Here is a 17,917-nt window from a genome sequence, read left to right on the forward strand (position 1 = left end):
TCATACCTTAACTATAATGTGGTGACCAGAACTGCGTGCAGTATTCCAGGTGAGGTCTGACTAGTATTTTATAAATTTGAAGCAGAACCTCCCTGCTCTTATATTCAATGACCAAACAAATGTATGCTAATAGGCATTTTTCACATTATCTACCTATGCTGCCACCAAGGATCCTCTGTTTCCCAATACTCCTTAAGACTCCATGGGGTATTCATGGTGCCTGTCCCAGCCTCATTCAAAATGCATAACTTCATATTTGTCAGGATTTAACTCCATCTGCATTTTCTCAGCCCACATCATCAATACAGCAAATTCACCCTGTAGCCTAACACATTATCAACTCTACCAATCTTCATGCCATCTGCAAACAAGCTGATCATGCTTCATACATGCATATCAGAATCATTTTTATTACTATCAGCAAGGATCCCAGAACAGATTTGTGTGGAACACCATTAGTCTCCAGACATTCAATCATAGAAACAACCTTCAACCATCAAACGAATTAGCTGGAGGACCCTTCAAAAGAATCATCAGACAGCCCAGATGAAGGGTTTGCCCAAAAACATTGACTGCACATTTCTCGCCACAGATGCCGCCTGACCTGATTTCCTCCAGATCCTTTACATAATGTCCTAGTTTTCCAACATCTCGTACCTCATTTCTATCATGACCCTTTGTCTCCTACTATAAAACTAAATTTGTATCCAATATACCAACTTGCCCTGGATCCCACTGGCCCTAACCCTTTTTCACCAGTCTTCCATGTGATACAATGTCAAAGGCCTTATGTAAAACCACACCCTGATCAATACATTTTGTAAACTCTTCAAAATAAATTGATCAAACAGAACCTACCCTTGTCAAATCCATGCTAATAATCTGGTATGTACTACCTTTCTAAGTGATCATTAATCCTGTCCCTCAGAACTTTGTTTTTCCCCAATAACTTCTCTAGGATTTTAGACCCACGGCTTGTAATTAATGAATTTTCCTTGCTGTACTTGTTGAAAAAGGGTCATTTGCCATCCTCAAATTATCTGGTCCCTCACACGTGCCCCAGCAATTTATTTCCTTCATTCACATAAAAGCATGTGATAAATCTCACCAGTGATAGGGACATGCTGCACCCACCTTTAACCCTACTTTAGGGAGATTTGCACTCAATTTTTTTTCTGTTGATCAAATTAAAGGATTGTTGATATTTTGTTGATCAATTAAAGGGTTCTAGATCTGTTATGCAAAACACTCCATACACTTTTGTAACCAATTCTGACTGCATTAGGTTGTAACATAGCATGCTGAATAGCAAATCTTTATTTGTTCTAAACTTTAAACTTAGCCTCCTCTATAAGACGAAAGTTTCTTGATGCACCAAAAATACCTTAGTTTCTACACTGGTCATTTTCTGGCCTGAACAATTGTGCCAATTTAACTTCACATGCACAAAGAATTACGTTTGAACTAGCCAACTGCATTGACACAGCTCTATTACAAAACAATAATCAAGGACATATTTACCCTCCAACTCCAAGTTGTATTCAAACAATATTTTCCTGATGTTTACTGAAATCTAACAGAAAAATCATTTGATCACAAATGAGACAAAAGTGAATTGTAAACAGTCAGAAGTCATCTGTGACTAAAGGGGCACACATTTTCTTCGCACATATTTCTGCCCAATGTTCTTGAAAGAATCAATATTTTTGTTTTCATTTATTATTTCAGGAATTGTGAAGGTGAAGGGCACTGTTTATATGCAGGCAAACTGCACTAAAAATGGCACTTCTGGCCACCCTTGTAAATCACAGCAGTTCATGTGATGAACTACAAAATAGTCAATGAAGATGAGGAGACAGCAGGAAAGTGGCACTGAGGCCAAAATTGGATTAGTTGTGATCTTAATAAGTGGCTTTTGTAGCTCATGAAGCCAATTGGCCTACTCCTGCTCCTGTTTCCAATTTTCTTATCCTAGGTGTTTATATTGAGCAGCTTGGAGTGCAAAAGTGGGGCTGGAGCTTAGGAGGAATGATATCGCAACTCCTTTGCTCGCATCTTCGGAAACAGCTTTATTTCTACCTTTAATATCTTTATTCTTTCCTTTCAGGGTTATTTTGAAGACCCTGACCTGGAGTTACATACAAGCTTCAGTTCTTTGCAGGAATGGGACCTGCTCTTGGGGTTCCACGACTGGCCACTATTCAACATGCCAAGGGTTTGGCCTGAGAATTTTGATCGTGTTCGGAAGCCTAAGATCCCGGGGCTCTGGAGACGGGGGGGGGGGGGGAATCGAGGGTCAGTATCACAGCCAGAGACTCATGTGTCATCGGGAGGTCAGAAAATCTTGCTGTGGGCCTGAAGACCCAAGGTCTTTGCGATCTTCGGGTATAGAGCTTGGAAAAAGCAACAAAACTGACTTCTAAGATTGTTAGTCAGTGAGTTGTTGTTATGTCCCCCGCCTGCTGTGAAAATGGGGGAACATCTCCCTCTCCCTTTTCATGGAGAGAAATGTGGGTTGTCGAATTCGGATGAAATGCAAAACTTCAGGGGTAACTGCAAGGTCTGTGTCTTTGCTATCACTTAACACATGCTTGGGCTCAGTGATTGTACCGATGCACATTTAATTTTGCTGGTAGGGGGAGGGGGATCACAGCTTGCTGCCTCTTTCACGCAAGAGGGAAGAGCTGGGGGGTACTTTGGGGTTCTCACATTTACCTGTCGTTCATTCTTTGGGGCACTTCTGTTTTCGTGGATGTTTCGCAAAGAAAAAGCATTTCAGGATGTATATTGTATACATTTCTCTGACATTAAACTTGACCTTTGAGCCTTTGAAAGATGTGGGGGGGGGTTCAGAATTTAAAAACCTTTACTTAACCAGCAAGGTGACATTAAAATTGGACTTGCTGAAAATTAGAAAATGAGTAGTTACATTGTAGATTATCTCAGTGGGGGAAAATGTAAGTGTTATAGAAATACATTCAGCCCCTCAAATGAAAGATACATTCAGCACTCAAGCCATTCCAGAACATGGCTAATCCACATTAATTTCTTAACTCTGTAGACCTTGATCCTCTGATAGCCAGAAATCTACCTATGTGCACTCTGTGGCCAGTTTATGAGATACACCTGTACACTTGCTCGTTAATGCAAATATCTAATCAGTCAATCATGTGGCAGCAGCTCAATGCATAAAAGCTTCAGACATGGTCAGGAGGTTCAGTTCTTCCAGATCAAACATCAGAATAGGCAAGAAATGTGATCTAAGTGACTTTGTGCAATGATTGCTAGTGCCTGACAGAGCGATTTGAGTATCTCAGAAACTGTTGATCTCCTTGCATTCTCATGCACAAGAGTCTTTAGAGTTTAAAAGAGACTGGTGCAAAAATAAAACATCTAGTGAGCAGCAATTCTGTAGGCAAAAATGCTTTGTTAATGAGGGAGATGAATGGAGAATGGGCAGACTGGTTCAAGTTGACAGGATGGTGATAGTAACTCAAATAACCTCATGTTACAATTGTGCTGTGCAGAAGAGCATCTCTGAAAACACAACACATTAAACCGTGAAGTAAATGGGCTACAGCAAAGACCGCAGGAGGGGTGCCACAGCGTATTTTGAATGTAATGAACAAAAGCCTCCAACATAGAGAATTCTAACAAATCACCAACCTCTTGACAGAATTTCTCAAGTCAGTCCCAATAGTGTCCTCATTATGTTAATATTGAAGTTTCTGACTTACCACTCAGAAATACTTTGCCCACATCTTCCTTACGAAGCACTAAAAGTAACTTCTAAAAGTCAATAAACTCTGTCTTCTAAACTGTGGAATTCATTGGCTTAGCCTGTCGTTTCTCCTTACCGGACAGAACCAGAGAAGTAGTGTAATTCAAACGAGGAATGCGGTAAAATAGGCATAAATTTCACAGACTATAATACAAGTAACAAACTTACTAGTGATTATGACAAAGATAATCTATCAGCCCTTTGCCTCACTGCAGGTTTTAATATGCTTGACCATGTCATTCTCCTTTAAAGGAATCTTCATGATTGTCCCTCCCTCTCTTCAAATCTGTTATTACTTTTTAAAAACCTCAAGCCTCTTTAAACCATACAAATAAGAATTCCATAAATAATATCTATTCTCTGAAGTCACGACCTTAATTATTGTTGTTTTTACTTCGCGATACAGCACAGTAACAGGCCCTTCCCGCCCAATGAGCTTGCACCATCCAATCTCAACATGTGACTAATTAACTCATACATCTTTGGGATGTGGGAGGAAACTGGAACACCCAGAAGAAAGCCATGAGGTCATAGAGAGAACATACAATACAAACTCTTCACAAACACCAACAGAATTGAACCTGGGTTGCCGGCGCTTTAACAGTGTTATATCAACTGTACAGAACTGTGCTGCCGCAATCTGTAGATGTGGTTTACTTAGCTACATGAAAATTAAAGCACTCCCCAACTCCCATTCCCTACATTTTATTAGCTTTGTTACAAACTCTTACTTCTTAATTGATAACTTCAACTTTTACGAAGCTTATTAGCAATCAATAATGTTTTTGCCCTTACTCTTTAATCTCCGCCCAAGCTGATTATACTTGCTGTTCGGTCATGAACAAGATCAATTCATACACGTGTCTTCATTTCATCCTTCAAAGCTATATTTCTATCAGGTACTCACTCCCCCAGCCCAATCATTCTTTTGCTTTTTATCTGATTGTTTAAAAACATCAGGTAACCAAGAATATTTGGTTCCCAACCTTTGTCACCATAGAATTATAAATCTACATTGAATGTTAAGTCCATTCAGATGAAGAGCCTTTAATTTTAGCATGTTAATATTTTCCCTTGGTTTGATGGTGCACTATTACTGTTAAATACTCTATTCCATTCTATCACAGTTATCCAAATTACTATCTATAGCTTTGATTTTATTAATATCTGAGCCTTCCATCATTTTATTTTTTAAAGCAGTTGTACATTAAAATTGTGACTAATCATACAAATTAAAAATATGCATTTTGTTCCATTTCAATCACATTGTTAATTACCAAAGTACTTCAATGAAGTGTTAAGTACTAGCTATATGAGATCTATGAACATGCAATAGGCCCAAGACTCCCCGATCAAACTTTCAGCAAGAGTCCACGGAATTTTATCAAAGTTTTTTTGTTAAGCAAGGTCCATTCTATTATTCCCACCCTCCCCTCTCTGATCTGCTGCCTCATTTCCCCTATGTTGGTGTGCCATGCAGGCTAGAAAGAGAGGTGAGTCAAAGATCAAATAGCAGATGGGAATGGAAGGGGGTAAAAAAGGAAGAACAACTAAATTGTGACCAATGTTTGAGGAAATGGTGTGGGGTGAATTTACCCAAGAGAAATGGTGTACAAAGCTTTAATATTTTTGCTATTCAATGTTCTTTTCACTTCTTCAGAGCACGTGATTAATAAAATTGCATTCATTTGCAGCTGTTATAATCAATAAACATAAAGACACAATTTCAAGCTACAACTTTAGCCACAGTTAACGGATTCAACTGGGCATAGATCCCATCTCAGTTTAAATGAGGGAGCAGTTCTTTCTCTATTTATACCAATGGTTAGCATCTCATGAACTGAAACTTGCAACTTGCACCAATCTTTCTGCTCTCTATGTGAATTAACTTCAATTCTACATGCACCATTCTACACCAATTTCATGAGTCAGTTAGCAAAACAGAAATTATTTCCCTCTACTTTCATAGCTTTATTTCACTTTAAAAAAATCTCCCTCAGTTGAACCCATTCCGAGTTTTACCTCTTGCTTTTCTTCACCCATGTAACACTCATATCTGACACATTAAAATGGCTTAGCCCTGAAAGCAGTGTTTGTAATACCTTCACGATTTCATTGACATGCAGAATACACTTATCCAAAGAGCTAATGATTTAGTTGCAAGACAGCACACTATTAAATACAGTTAAAACCCTATGTTATAGTGGAAATACTTGGGGTATTTAAATTGAAGCTTTGTGACTCAATCTATTATATCAATAGAAAATAAAGGGGACCTGGTGTCTATCAGGATCAGGATGACAGGGTAGTTAAACACAATGTAATAGAATTAACAGCCTTACCAAAACAATTGCTCACAATTGTAATAACTAGGCAATGAGCACATTACCATAAAGTTATCTCTGGGCTAGTAACAGCTGTGCAGCCAAAGACCGGGAAGCAACAATTTCCATCACGTCTAAGACCCAAACTGTAGGATCCAGGATGCAGGAAGCAGCTTCAGCCAATCTTCAACAATGGCTGCGCTTACCATGCTGCCCAGTCTGTGGGCTTGAGGCAAGCATCTGGGCACAGAAGAGCCACATTACTTGCCCCTGCCTGCCTCACACCAACCTTCACAGGCAGCCTCTTCATAATGAGCCAATTGCAGAGGGCAAGAGCTCACAGAGGGCAAAGCTGCACAGAGGCAGTGGTTCACTTCAGGTTGCCAATGCACAGCAGGTAAGTTTGCATCAGTGCCAGAGCATGAATGCAGTCTATAGCACATCTCTATTCAAGTATAAATAATGCTACAGTATCCCTTTCAGCACTGATTCTATCAGTACTCTAAATCATAGAATAACTAACCATCTGAGCACCAACAAGGTTACTGTATACTGTGCAAATGTGAAGCAGGGTACCCAACTATAACATGTTACATTTACATGAAAGATGTGAATATGAATCAGTTTTAACTTGAAACTGTGCATTTGAGATTCAACCATGCTTGATACTTTAAACCCAATAACTGTATAAATGTTACAAAAAGGGACAATGCAATCTTCTGTCCAAACATAATATGAGCACACATAAACACAATGTGTTTAAATGCACTGCATTTTACCAAGCATTTTCCATCTTTGTTCTTCCAGGTATGAGAGACAGGTAACAAAGATGCCATCTATATTTCAAACACATTAATTCCACCAAATACACCATGGTCCTCAGATAGTTATTAAATGATGCATAAAAAGGATCCACAGATAACAAGTACAGGTTGAGCAGATTAAACAGCAACTCAAACAGGAAACAACTGGTTGATGAAAAGGCATGTGTTTAATATAAACTTAAAGTGTGTATTAAACAATAACTGCTAACTAATGACATCATTGCAGGAACTTACTGGAGTAGTTACTAGGCCACAAATTTTTAAAAAAGATGCAATAGAAATTTCATCAATTGTTCAATCGGCCAGAATGATTCAACCGTGTTTTAATTTCCTGTTCAACCTTCGAACACTACTTAATTAAATCAGCCTGCTTGATGATTATTGTTAAACATGAAAACGTGTGGAAATTGAATTAACAAATTCTCTAAGTTTTCCTGATCATATCACTAACATTATCTTTTTAAAGTGTTCAGCTGTAAGAAGAAAGAATCAGTTTTTAAAAATAATTTTTAAATCGAAAAAGGGAAATTTACCCAAATTGCCAGGTTAAGTAAAACAAATTTTATTTAAACTATTAGGGAGACTTGTTTTATTTAAACCATTTTGAGAAATTTAAGTACCTCAGGGAACTGTAAATGTTAGGCAGTTAAGTGCCTCTAATCCTCCTACCACTGATTGCATCATTCAAGGCAACTTCTTGCCACATTGCTGAACTTCCCTGGAGCTTAGAGGCACCCACACTTTTGGTCAGAAGTTTTTAGTGAACTTGAACTATTGAATGAAGGAGGCCATTGAATGACTGACTGCAATCCTGGGAAGGAATGCAACTTCTAACCTCTGTATCGGAGGGAAATGAGGGATTGCTGCATTCAGTTTCACTGAGACCTGGCTCACCACCACACTCCAGCCCAAGGGGTTCTCAATCCACTGTATGGACCAGAAAGTGCACAGACAATGACATCTGCATAATTATGTAGTCATCATGGTGTTTGGATGTAGCAGCCTTATCTCAGTCTGGTTCTCACAACCTGGAATATCTAATGATTAAGTGCCAACCATTCTGTTCACCTAGAGAGTTCTCCATCGTGATCCTGAATACAATTTACTTATCACCAAAGGCAGACATCAAGCTGGCACTTAATGTATTTTCCATGACTAACATACAAGAAGCAGCCTGCCCTGAAGCCTTTTACATTCTTGCCTGGGACTTTAATAAGGCTATTTGAACAAATATATCACCAACTATTACCGGTACATCACCTACAGCACTTGAAGACCGAGCATACTCAACCACTACAACACTACCATCAAGAAAGCCTACCCTTTCACCTCTCAACCATATTTGGGGAAACATGACAATTTGGCTATTCACCTCCTACCTGCATATTGGCAGAGACTAAAGAGCAAGGCAACAAAGGCAAGGATTACAAAGAAATGGTCACAGGAAGCAGAGGACTGCTAAATGAGATTGCTTCAAGTTGGTGGATTGGGTTATGTTCAAAGGACCCAAATGAATACATCACGATTGTCACCGACTTTATAAGAGAATGTGCCCCACAAAATTATGGTCTTCCCCAACCAATAAGCCTGGATGAACAGAGATTCAAAATCTGCTGAGGGCTAGATCAGTACCATTCAAGACTAGCAATCCAGAAAAATACAATGGGTTCAGGTAAGTTCTCCAGGAAGCCATCTCATATGTGAAGTGGGAACTCCTGACTAAATCTGAATCACAGAGCAATGCTCGACAACTGTGACAGGGTTTGAATGCCATCGTATCCTATGAAGTAAAACTAAGCATCATAAATGATAAGATATTGCTGCCAATTGAGCTCAGTGCCCCAACATGCTTGCTTTAATCTACAGAACATGGAGATACTTTCACAAACCCCCCCCCCCCCACAGCCTCCAACAACCCTATGATCTATGACGTTAACATGAGAGCATCCTTCAGAAGTGTAAATCAAATGAAAGCATCTGGCCCAAAAGGCAAACCTGGCTGAGCATTTACGTCCTGTCCTAATCAAACAGCTAAAGTGCTTGCAGACATCTTCACCTCTCACTTTGGCAGTCAAGATATCCACCCACTTCAAGCAGGCTTCAATCACACCACCATCCAAGAATGTGGCAAACTGTCTCAATGACTATCGTCCAATTGTATTTATAAAGTGCTTTGAGAGATTCAGTCACTCTGCCTGAAGAGTGATCTGAATCCACACCAATTTGCCAACTGTCACAACATGTCAGCAGCAGATGGTATTTCACTGGCCCTTCACTCAGCTCAGGAGCACCTGGACAACGAGGATACATATTTCAGAATGCTTTTCATTGACTACAGCTCAGCATTCAACACCATCATCCCCTCAAAACTCATCACTAAAATTCAAATGCTTTGATATCTCCCTGCACAACAGCTATTAAAAACTCCCACCACCTAGGCCATGCTCCCTTCTTGCTCTATCACCAGACAAGTACAGAAGCCTTGGTTCCACACCACCAGATTCAGTAACAGTTATTATCCAAAAACCATCAAGCTCTTGAACCAGCATAGATAACTTCACTCTCAACTCTAAACTGATTCTACAACCTGCACTCACTTCAAGAACTCTTTACAACTTAAGTTCTCAGTATTACTTTTTACTTGCACAATTTGCCTTACTTTGCACATTGTCAGTCTTTATGTATAGTTTTCTGTAAGTTCTAGTATATTTATTTTCCTGTAAATGCCTGCAAGAAAATAAATCACGAAGTAGTACAGTATATGGTAACATATACATCCTTTGATAATAAATTTTCATGTTGAACTTTGGATAATAAAGAAAAGGCAGAATCTGTCTTTTTTTATATAATTTTCTCTTTCATCCTTGGTAACCAATATGTAAGATTTTGATGACAATGTCCCATGCTAAACAAGTAGCATCTGTACTCACAACCCTACCCCAAAAATTTTCAGAGCTGAGAGTCAGCAGCCTAGATCTTTATGTTAACCAACTGGGGAAGGGAGAATGATATTAGAGCACTTAGTGAGATATCTTCAGTATCTACTGATGTTGTCCATAATTATAAGTTCATCAGACATGGTGACTACCACACTCCATCAGCTGCTCAGCAAGATATTAAGGGTAACAGAGCAGTGCAAGTTGCAGCCATAGAGAAGAAATGAGAATGGGGATAAGGCATCCAGCTTCTCCCCCACCTCAGCAATATTTCCTAAAAACTCAATTCCCTTAACATACAGAAATCTATTTTGAATGAGTGAGCCAACAGTACTTGACAATTTCCCAATGAAGTTAATTTCTCTTTCTCTCACTCCTAAACAGCCTGAGTATTCAGAAAATAGCTGATAAGCAAGTCTAACAACCTGCTCTGATATATTAATCAACTGCACCATGTAGATGTGTGTCCCTTTAAGGCAAATGTATATTAATTAAACACTGGGCAGATTTGTTTAAATATTAATGGGAATTCAAGATAGATCATAATCCTAGTTGTGCCTGTGGGATAATTATCTAAAAGCAGCAAACACTGTGACTCCAATGCACAGTTGTCGACACAGTTAACTGTGGATTCTAATGCAGTTATTTGCATTTTTTGACTGATAACTGTAGAAGAATAAGCACACTCACCATACACGATCTCAGTCTTCTTGCGTACTGCACTAAAGAGTGTTTGAAGATAACTTGGTAAAAGACAAAACAGAGCAAGAGCTAAAGGAAGAGGAAAATGGAGCAAAAGGGCCCTTACTCCCCGATGGCTAGCACACTTAACCTTTTGAAATACAGGCAAGGAAACTACACTATACAGCCAGATCCAAATTGCATCACTACCATCAAGTACATCCTGTTAAAAGGCTTAGAAAGAAATGGGTTTGGGTACACCAAAAATGATTGTACACAAAAATAACTATTTAAATACCACACATGGCTATCTGATTGCTAATGCATAGAAACAAAAATTGAAAAAGTGCAACATTGTGAGATAGTATCATTAAACCTAGGTTCAGTCTGTCCTCTCAGATGGTTTCAAAGAGTGCCTGATACTATTTGAAGAACAGCTGAGTGCATTTTTTGGTACCTTGGTTAATATTTGTTCATTAGCCAACATCACCATTAATAACTTATCCAGTTATCATCATAGTACTATTTTGGGGATCTTGTTCTGGATCAGTTATTATGTTGCTTCATTTTTCTTCTGTTTGGATTGGCTTTATAGCTTATGTGAAATTTCAAGCATTAAAATGGAGTCAATTCAGCAGATGGTTTGGGAAGCCTTAGAAAAGGATTGTTGACCCTGTACATCCACACCGATCAGGTCACAGATACAGCTGTTGTGTTAAGTTCACCTCACTATTCCAAACATCTGTGAGAAAGACTACAAAAATTTGCAATAAATAGTGGTAAATGTTCAACAAATAAGTACTGAAAATCTACATTCCTATAAATGTGGTCAGTAGGCATACTGGAATGGTCATTTTAGCCATCATCTCTGCAGGGTCAGTGACTCTAGCTTATTTGTTTCACGAAAACATTTCACGAGCTACCTTCTCCGAGAAAAGTACACAATACTTTCAAAATTGTCTAAAAGTCAGAATTGTGAAAAACTTGTTATATAACACAGGGAGTGTGTAACTCAAGTAAAAAAACTGAAATGTTATATTGTATCTGTCCAATGCGCTTCAACGTGAAAAGTAAATATGGGCCATTTTATTCTGGTTTTATGACTGGATACATACTAAAAGACAGAAGTCACTTTCTAGAGTCAGTCAAGTTTTTCTAAGCAAAGGTTACAATAGACAATAGGTGCAGAAGTAGACCATTCGGCCCTTCGAGCCTGCACCGCCATTCTGAGATCATGGCTGATCAACTACTATCAATACCCGGTTCCTGCCTTGTCCCCATATCCCTTGATTCCCCTATCCATAAGATACCTATCTAGCTCCTTCTTGAAAGCATCCAGAGAATTGGCCTCCACTACCTTCCAAGGCAGTGCATTCCAGACACCCACAACTCTCTGGGAGAAGTTTTTCCTTAAATCTGTCCTAAATGACCTACCCCTTATTCTCAAACCATGCCCTCTGGCACTGGACTCTCCCAGCATCTGGAACATATTTCCTGCCTCTATCTTGTCCAATCCCTTAATAATCTTATGTTTCAATCAGATCCCCTCTCAATCTCCTTAATTCCAGCATGTACAAGCCCAGTCTCTCTAACCTCTCTGTGTAAGACAGTCCAGACATCCCAGGACTCCTCTACAGCCCGGATGTCCTTCCTCAACCCTGGAGTCCAAAACTGTACACAATACTCCAGGTGTGGTCTCACCAGGGCTCTGTACAAATGCAAAAGGATTTCCTTGCTCTTGTACTCAATTTCCTTTGTAATAAAGGCCAACATTCCATTAGCCTTCTTCACTCCCTGCTGCACTTGCTCATTCACCTTCAGTGACTGATGAACAAGGACTCCTAGATCTCTTTGTATTTCTCCCTTATCTAACTTTACACCGCTCAGATAATAATCTGCCTTCCTGTTCTTACTCCCAAGGTGGATAACCTCACACTTATTCACATTAAACGTCATCTGCCAAGTATCTGCCCACTCACCCAGTCACCCTGAATTCTCCTAACATCCTCATCACATGTCACACGGCCACCCAGCTTAGTATCATCAGCAAATTTGCTGATGTTATTTTCAATGCCTTCATCCAAATCGTTGACGTAAATTGTAAACAGCTGTGGTCCCAATACCGAGCCCTGTGGCACCCCACTAGTCACCACCTGCCATTCTGAGAAATACCCATTCACCGCTACCCTTTGCTTTCTATCTGCCAACCAGTTTTCTATCCATGTCAATGTCTTCCCCCCGATGCCCTGAGCTTTGATTTTACCCACCAATCTCCTATGTGGGACCTTATCAAATGCCTTCTGAAAATAACCTTGTATACCTTGTTAGATGTCATTGGCATTCTGACATGATTTGATAATAATAAAAAAGAAACAGACAAAACATTAAACACCAAAAACACCAATTAAAATCATATTCAAGGAACATGAACAGGCACAAACACAGTTTACATTTTCAACAATGTATCTCAAACCAAGACCCAGACTTTGACCTTCCCCAACTGTGTACAGCTAATTATAGGAAACAAAAGTAAATAACTGATGTTTAATACAGAAAACAATTATGAATTGTGGAATACAGGAAGAGGAAAACACCTTGATGATCACCAGTTTTAAGTTATGCACACTTTTATGAACTCTACCACATTACAACTGAAATTCCTCAATCATTTCCAAGAAAAAGAATCTATTAAGTCACACCATATATTACTACATGCCTTCATGTTTTAACCAGTACACTTCACAAATATTTAATTCTGCTCTGAATATAAACTAATGAGAAAAAAGTTATATGAAATAAATACCACAAAAACACTGCAACTTTATTCTGCAAATGCTGCCAAATTTCACTGTCAAACAAGTAGCCTTGGTAAGACAGATACAGCATTGACAATACTGCTTGTAAACTACAATATTTATTCTAATCCTATGAGTTAATCATTGTAATTGGTAATGCTCAATCCACAGTATTTTACAAGCCAATATTTTCTGTTAGGTAGTATCTTACCTTTGAGGTATAAATATGTACTCAAGAGTCCGAAACAACCAACTAAACTATTTAACTAGTACACAAGTAAAATATTTTCTATACTACCCTAAGACATCTAATTACATTCTTTTTCTAGCATGACACCCAACATGTAAAGATATTTACATTTTACTTTGAGAATATAGAATTTCATGCACAGATGCCAAGAGCTAGCTTCACAGAGAATGGTGTGTTCTTTAGCAAGATTTTCCCTACATTTCAATGAACTGAGGGCAGCTGTGTTTTGTAAACACACCTGTAGATATCATTTGACATTAAAGCAAATGACAGTTCAAACATTAGCTGTATAATTCACACTAGTAAACAAATAAGGTGCTTACCCTGACTAAATGACACTACTTCTAATAAATAATGGCAATAATAATCAATGAAGTCTGAGAATACTGAAGCTGCAGCAAAATGCACCTCAGGAACAGGCATTTGAAAAAAATACTAAAAACTCTAACCCAGACTGTAGCTAAATAACCCTGACATGTGGCTAAACCATAGCTGATTTGCCCACTCATAAAATACTCAAACAACTCTAAGTGCTACTAACTGTCAACACAACATTGATGTGCTACTTCAAAATACCACTGCTATAATTAGCTGCCACCTACATAAAAGACTAACACTAGGCCCAAAATTCCGACTGATAAACACTTCAATTTTTGTTTAATGTCTAAATGTTGTACTCATTAATAAAATGAAAATATATTCCAGAAGGAAATAATGATTTGAATTCTGTTGTCTACCAGCAACGAATATAGTTTCATATTATTACAAATGCACTTAACAGTAATCAACTAAATCTGACTGAATATACATTAACAAATCATTCCACTTTATGAATATTGATAATATATCCTACATAAATTAAAATGAATGGGTCAAAGTGAAATTCTGCATGAAAACTGAAAGACAATTATACTCACTATTTGGTCTAACTCCTGTCCAGAAGTTTAAAAAAAGATGCAAAGTTGGCTATAATGGCCCCTTGGAGTTAAGAGACATAGGATATAAAATTAGGCCTGTCAACCCACTGAGTCCACCCAAGCACTGATGTGAAAGAAATTAGTATAGCCACACATTCCCATTAGCTCTGTCCTTTTATCAATCTTCCATCACCTTAGCATCCAGTATTCACCTGCACATGAGGACAATTTATTAACCTACCAAAGAAAACACTATACCAACAGTACCAGAAGTCAGAGTTGAAGCTCTTCTCTACTTTACTCTTCCTTTTATCACAGGTCAATTCAACCACTGTATTGGTCAGAAAAATCTAGAGGTCATCTTAATTTGTCAACAAAATATTTCAAACTCCTATCTTTCCAATACAGCTCAATTACATGTGTATGTTCAGTGTTTTTCTGCTCAATTTCTACTCTTTGGGAATTATTACACATGAAAATTATCCCTTTAGGCATTCCATCCAATTCACATGACAGAATATTTAATTGCCCTTAGATACTTGGAGATAAAATGTGCAAAAGCACAATACAAACAGTAATTTATTTTTCTTAAATCATCCCTGTCAATTTTTCCCTTTTATTTATTCAGAGAAAATATGGACCAAAAAAAAAAGGCAGCCTGCAGCCCCTAGTTTGCAGAGTTACAACACTAAGTCTTCAAAACATTACGGACAACTATTTTAGACAAAGTCAGTGGACTTTGGAGGAAGAACCAAGACAACTCTGAAGTTCCATTTCAATCCTGGAATTACAAAGCAGAATTTTGATGTAATTACAGTTCGGTAACTATATTCTACATCACCAAGAATGAGCCATGTCACTACACTACTATAGTTACTATCACACTAAATTTAACCCACTGAAATACCACACATAGCTATCTGATCTCTACTCCATGGAAACAAATCTCCTGCTCATTATTTAGCAAAACACATAGTAACCAGCACATAAACCAGTCAATCTAGAAATTATAGAAAGTTTCCTTCTAGTAAAAATGATTTTAAAAATCACAACAAAAGACAAATTATACAATACCTGTTAAGAAACAGAACTATTAGCATTTAAAAACATTCATGGAAACTGCATCTACAGTTTTAATCATACCAAAATCATTAAAAGAAAATTAATTATTACACAAATGTAACGACAACTGATCTAGCTCAAATTATCAAGAGAATACAAGTGCTAATTCAGAAACTGATGCTCACCTGCTGATGCGGCACAAAGCATTTTGTAGCCCCACCACTGTGCAAAGTAAGCCTGAAGTCTAAAATAAAGACTCCTATAAAACTTTAGAAACGGCGGTAGTCCTTTCAGGCGAAGTTGGCCTGATATTTAATTATAATTAACCAGGAGCCTGATGAAATTTCAGTCGTCCAATCACAGGCACTAAAGGAGCTGGTACTCCACTTTCTTTTTTAGAGTCTTCTTACTGTCGACGCCCCTAACAGATCTGGGGGATCACTTGAAAGAACAAGCTGTTATATTACGAAACAACTTGACGGTAGCTTGACATCAATTTCCAGCCGACATTCGCAATCACCTCCAGCAGCAGAACTGTCCTGTGCCATGCGGTGCTGCAAGTGGATCTACCTTTCTGATCACTTCCCTCGTCTTAAATTCCACTGTCATCTGAACTGCACATGGCGTGCCTTGGCAAATTTGATGACTTGAATGCTGGGCTAACTTCCAAGTCTACTTTCTATATTCCCACTTCCCATATGGGCTCAGAGATACACCTTCCCTTATTTACGTTTTTTTTCAGCGTGCACCAACGATAAATACACAGGCAGAGAAAAAGCTGTTTGCGACCCCAGTTTAAAAAAAATCAAGGGGAAATTAATATATAATATTCAGTTATACTTTACAGCACATGCCAAATTATATTTAGGAATAAAATAAACGAGTAGTGTGCTAAATAGAGGTGGCAAAGACATCAACTGCATGATTTCGTTTCGAAGGTAAATATTGAGTATAAAGTTAAACTTAAAAAAAACTAAATGACCTCTAAAAACAGTTAGTGTGTACAGAACACTCGTCACCAGCAGAGCACAACAATAGCAACGACCAGTTGTGCGTGTGTAAACAATACATCTCTATACGACTCGAACGTATATTCCGCACGATCAAATCGGATGAATACGGGAAGGGGGGAAATGGGCAGGAGACCCGAGTGATTGCCGTACCTGGCCTTTCGCCTTTTCATAGTTATGACCACACTGATACAACACACGCAATGGCAATAAAAATCTCGACATACATAGCCCGGATTTTAAGGAAAATATCACATTATGCAAAAAAGCGAGTATAACTTTTTTTTGTTGCAGTGCGTTAACCCCATCAATCTGGAAGCGTTGCACTCGTACAAACCTGCAGGGCCTAGTCCGGGCTGCGGACCGTCTTCACCAAATATCAGTCTAAAGTCAAACTCGTCATTGCCACTGTTTACAGTAGTCATCGGTTATCAGTTTCCCGTTCCTCTACTTGTTTAATAAGTTCATAACAGAAGGGCCCCGAACTCTCTCTCTGCCTGCGCCAACTTTCCCGGGGCTTTGCCGTCCCGTTTCCCAGCAGTTAACCCCGTGCTCGCCGCCGTGCGCCGCTCAAACTTTGTCAAGCCTGCCTCATCGCTCGCCGTCCCGCCCGCCGCTCGCTCGCTCGCTCGCTCCGCCGCCCGCGCGCGCACGCGCCCGCCCGCCCGCAGGCCCTCCCCGCCAGCGCGCGCGCCCGCTGGTGACGTCACCGGCCGCCTCCCCAGCCAAACACACCCCTCCACTGCGCATGTACGTCGCACTCCGTGCCCACTGGTAGTTGTAGTCCGCCCGTCGGGAGACTGCCCATCTTTCTGTACGTCTCGACTGTTGAACACCTTACCACGCAAGAAATGCCTCGCCTGCCGCGAATTCTCAGACTTCACTGTTTTCATTTCAGTTTTCTATTTCCCGGCTAGCATTTGTAGAACAAGGAAGTTAAATGGAAAGACAATTTATAAACAGATAAGGCATTTTCATAAACATTTAACTTCGATATTGAATTTCGCAAGTCAATAACAGCAGTGCCTTGAACAGTCCACGGTGTTTTGTATGAGCGTTATCAAACAAATTTGATACTAAAATACCAGGATATTCCGTCTTTAAGGCAATAAATCAGAAGTGTTATCAAATAGTTGCTTTAAGGAGTATCTCCAAGATATCAAAGCAGGACAGTGTTGAGTCCAAATGCCTCTGAGCCAAAAACTAAGAAAAGGTAAAGCGTGGAAATCAAAGGTGTTCACAGAATCAAGAGGATTATCAAGCTGTGTTAGAGAATAGAGAAAAGAATTCAAATAACAGGCAGGAATTTCAAAGTTGGGCTTTGACCAATGTTACTG

The 17,917-nt window shown here is 39.0% G+C and overlaps 1 protein-coding gene across 1 annotated transcript in view; it reads right to left on the bottom strand.

Moving 5' to 3' along the window:
* The window catches only part of nfatc3a (nuclear factor of activated T cells 3a), a 176,429-nt gene extending 159,197 nt beyond the window's left edge, over window positions 1–17,232 (bottom strand). Inside the window, exon 1 of the mRNA XM_059992800.1 lies at window positions 16,918–17,232. Coding sequence (XP_059848783.1) covers window positions 16,918–17,005 — 88 coding nt within the window. The 5' untranslated portion in view covers window positions 17,006–17,232. The remainder of the gene's footprint in view (window positions 1–16,917) is intronic.
* Window positions 17,233–17,917: the final 685 nt, after the last annotated feature.

Source organism: Hypanus sabinus, chromosome 17 (assembly GCF_030144855.1).
Source record: "Hypanus sabinus isolate sHypSab1 chromosome 17, sHypSab1.hap1, whole genome shotgun sequence".
NCBI lineage: Eukaryota > Metazoa > Chordata > Chondrichthyes > Myliobatiformes > Dasyatidae > Hypanus > Hypanus sabinus.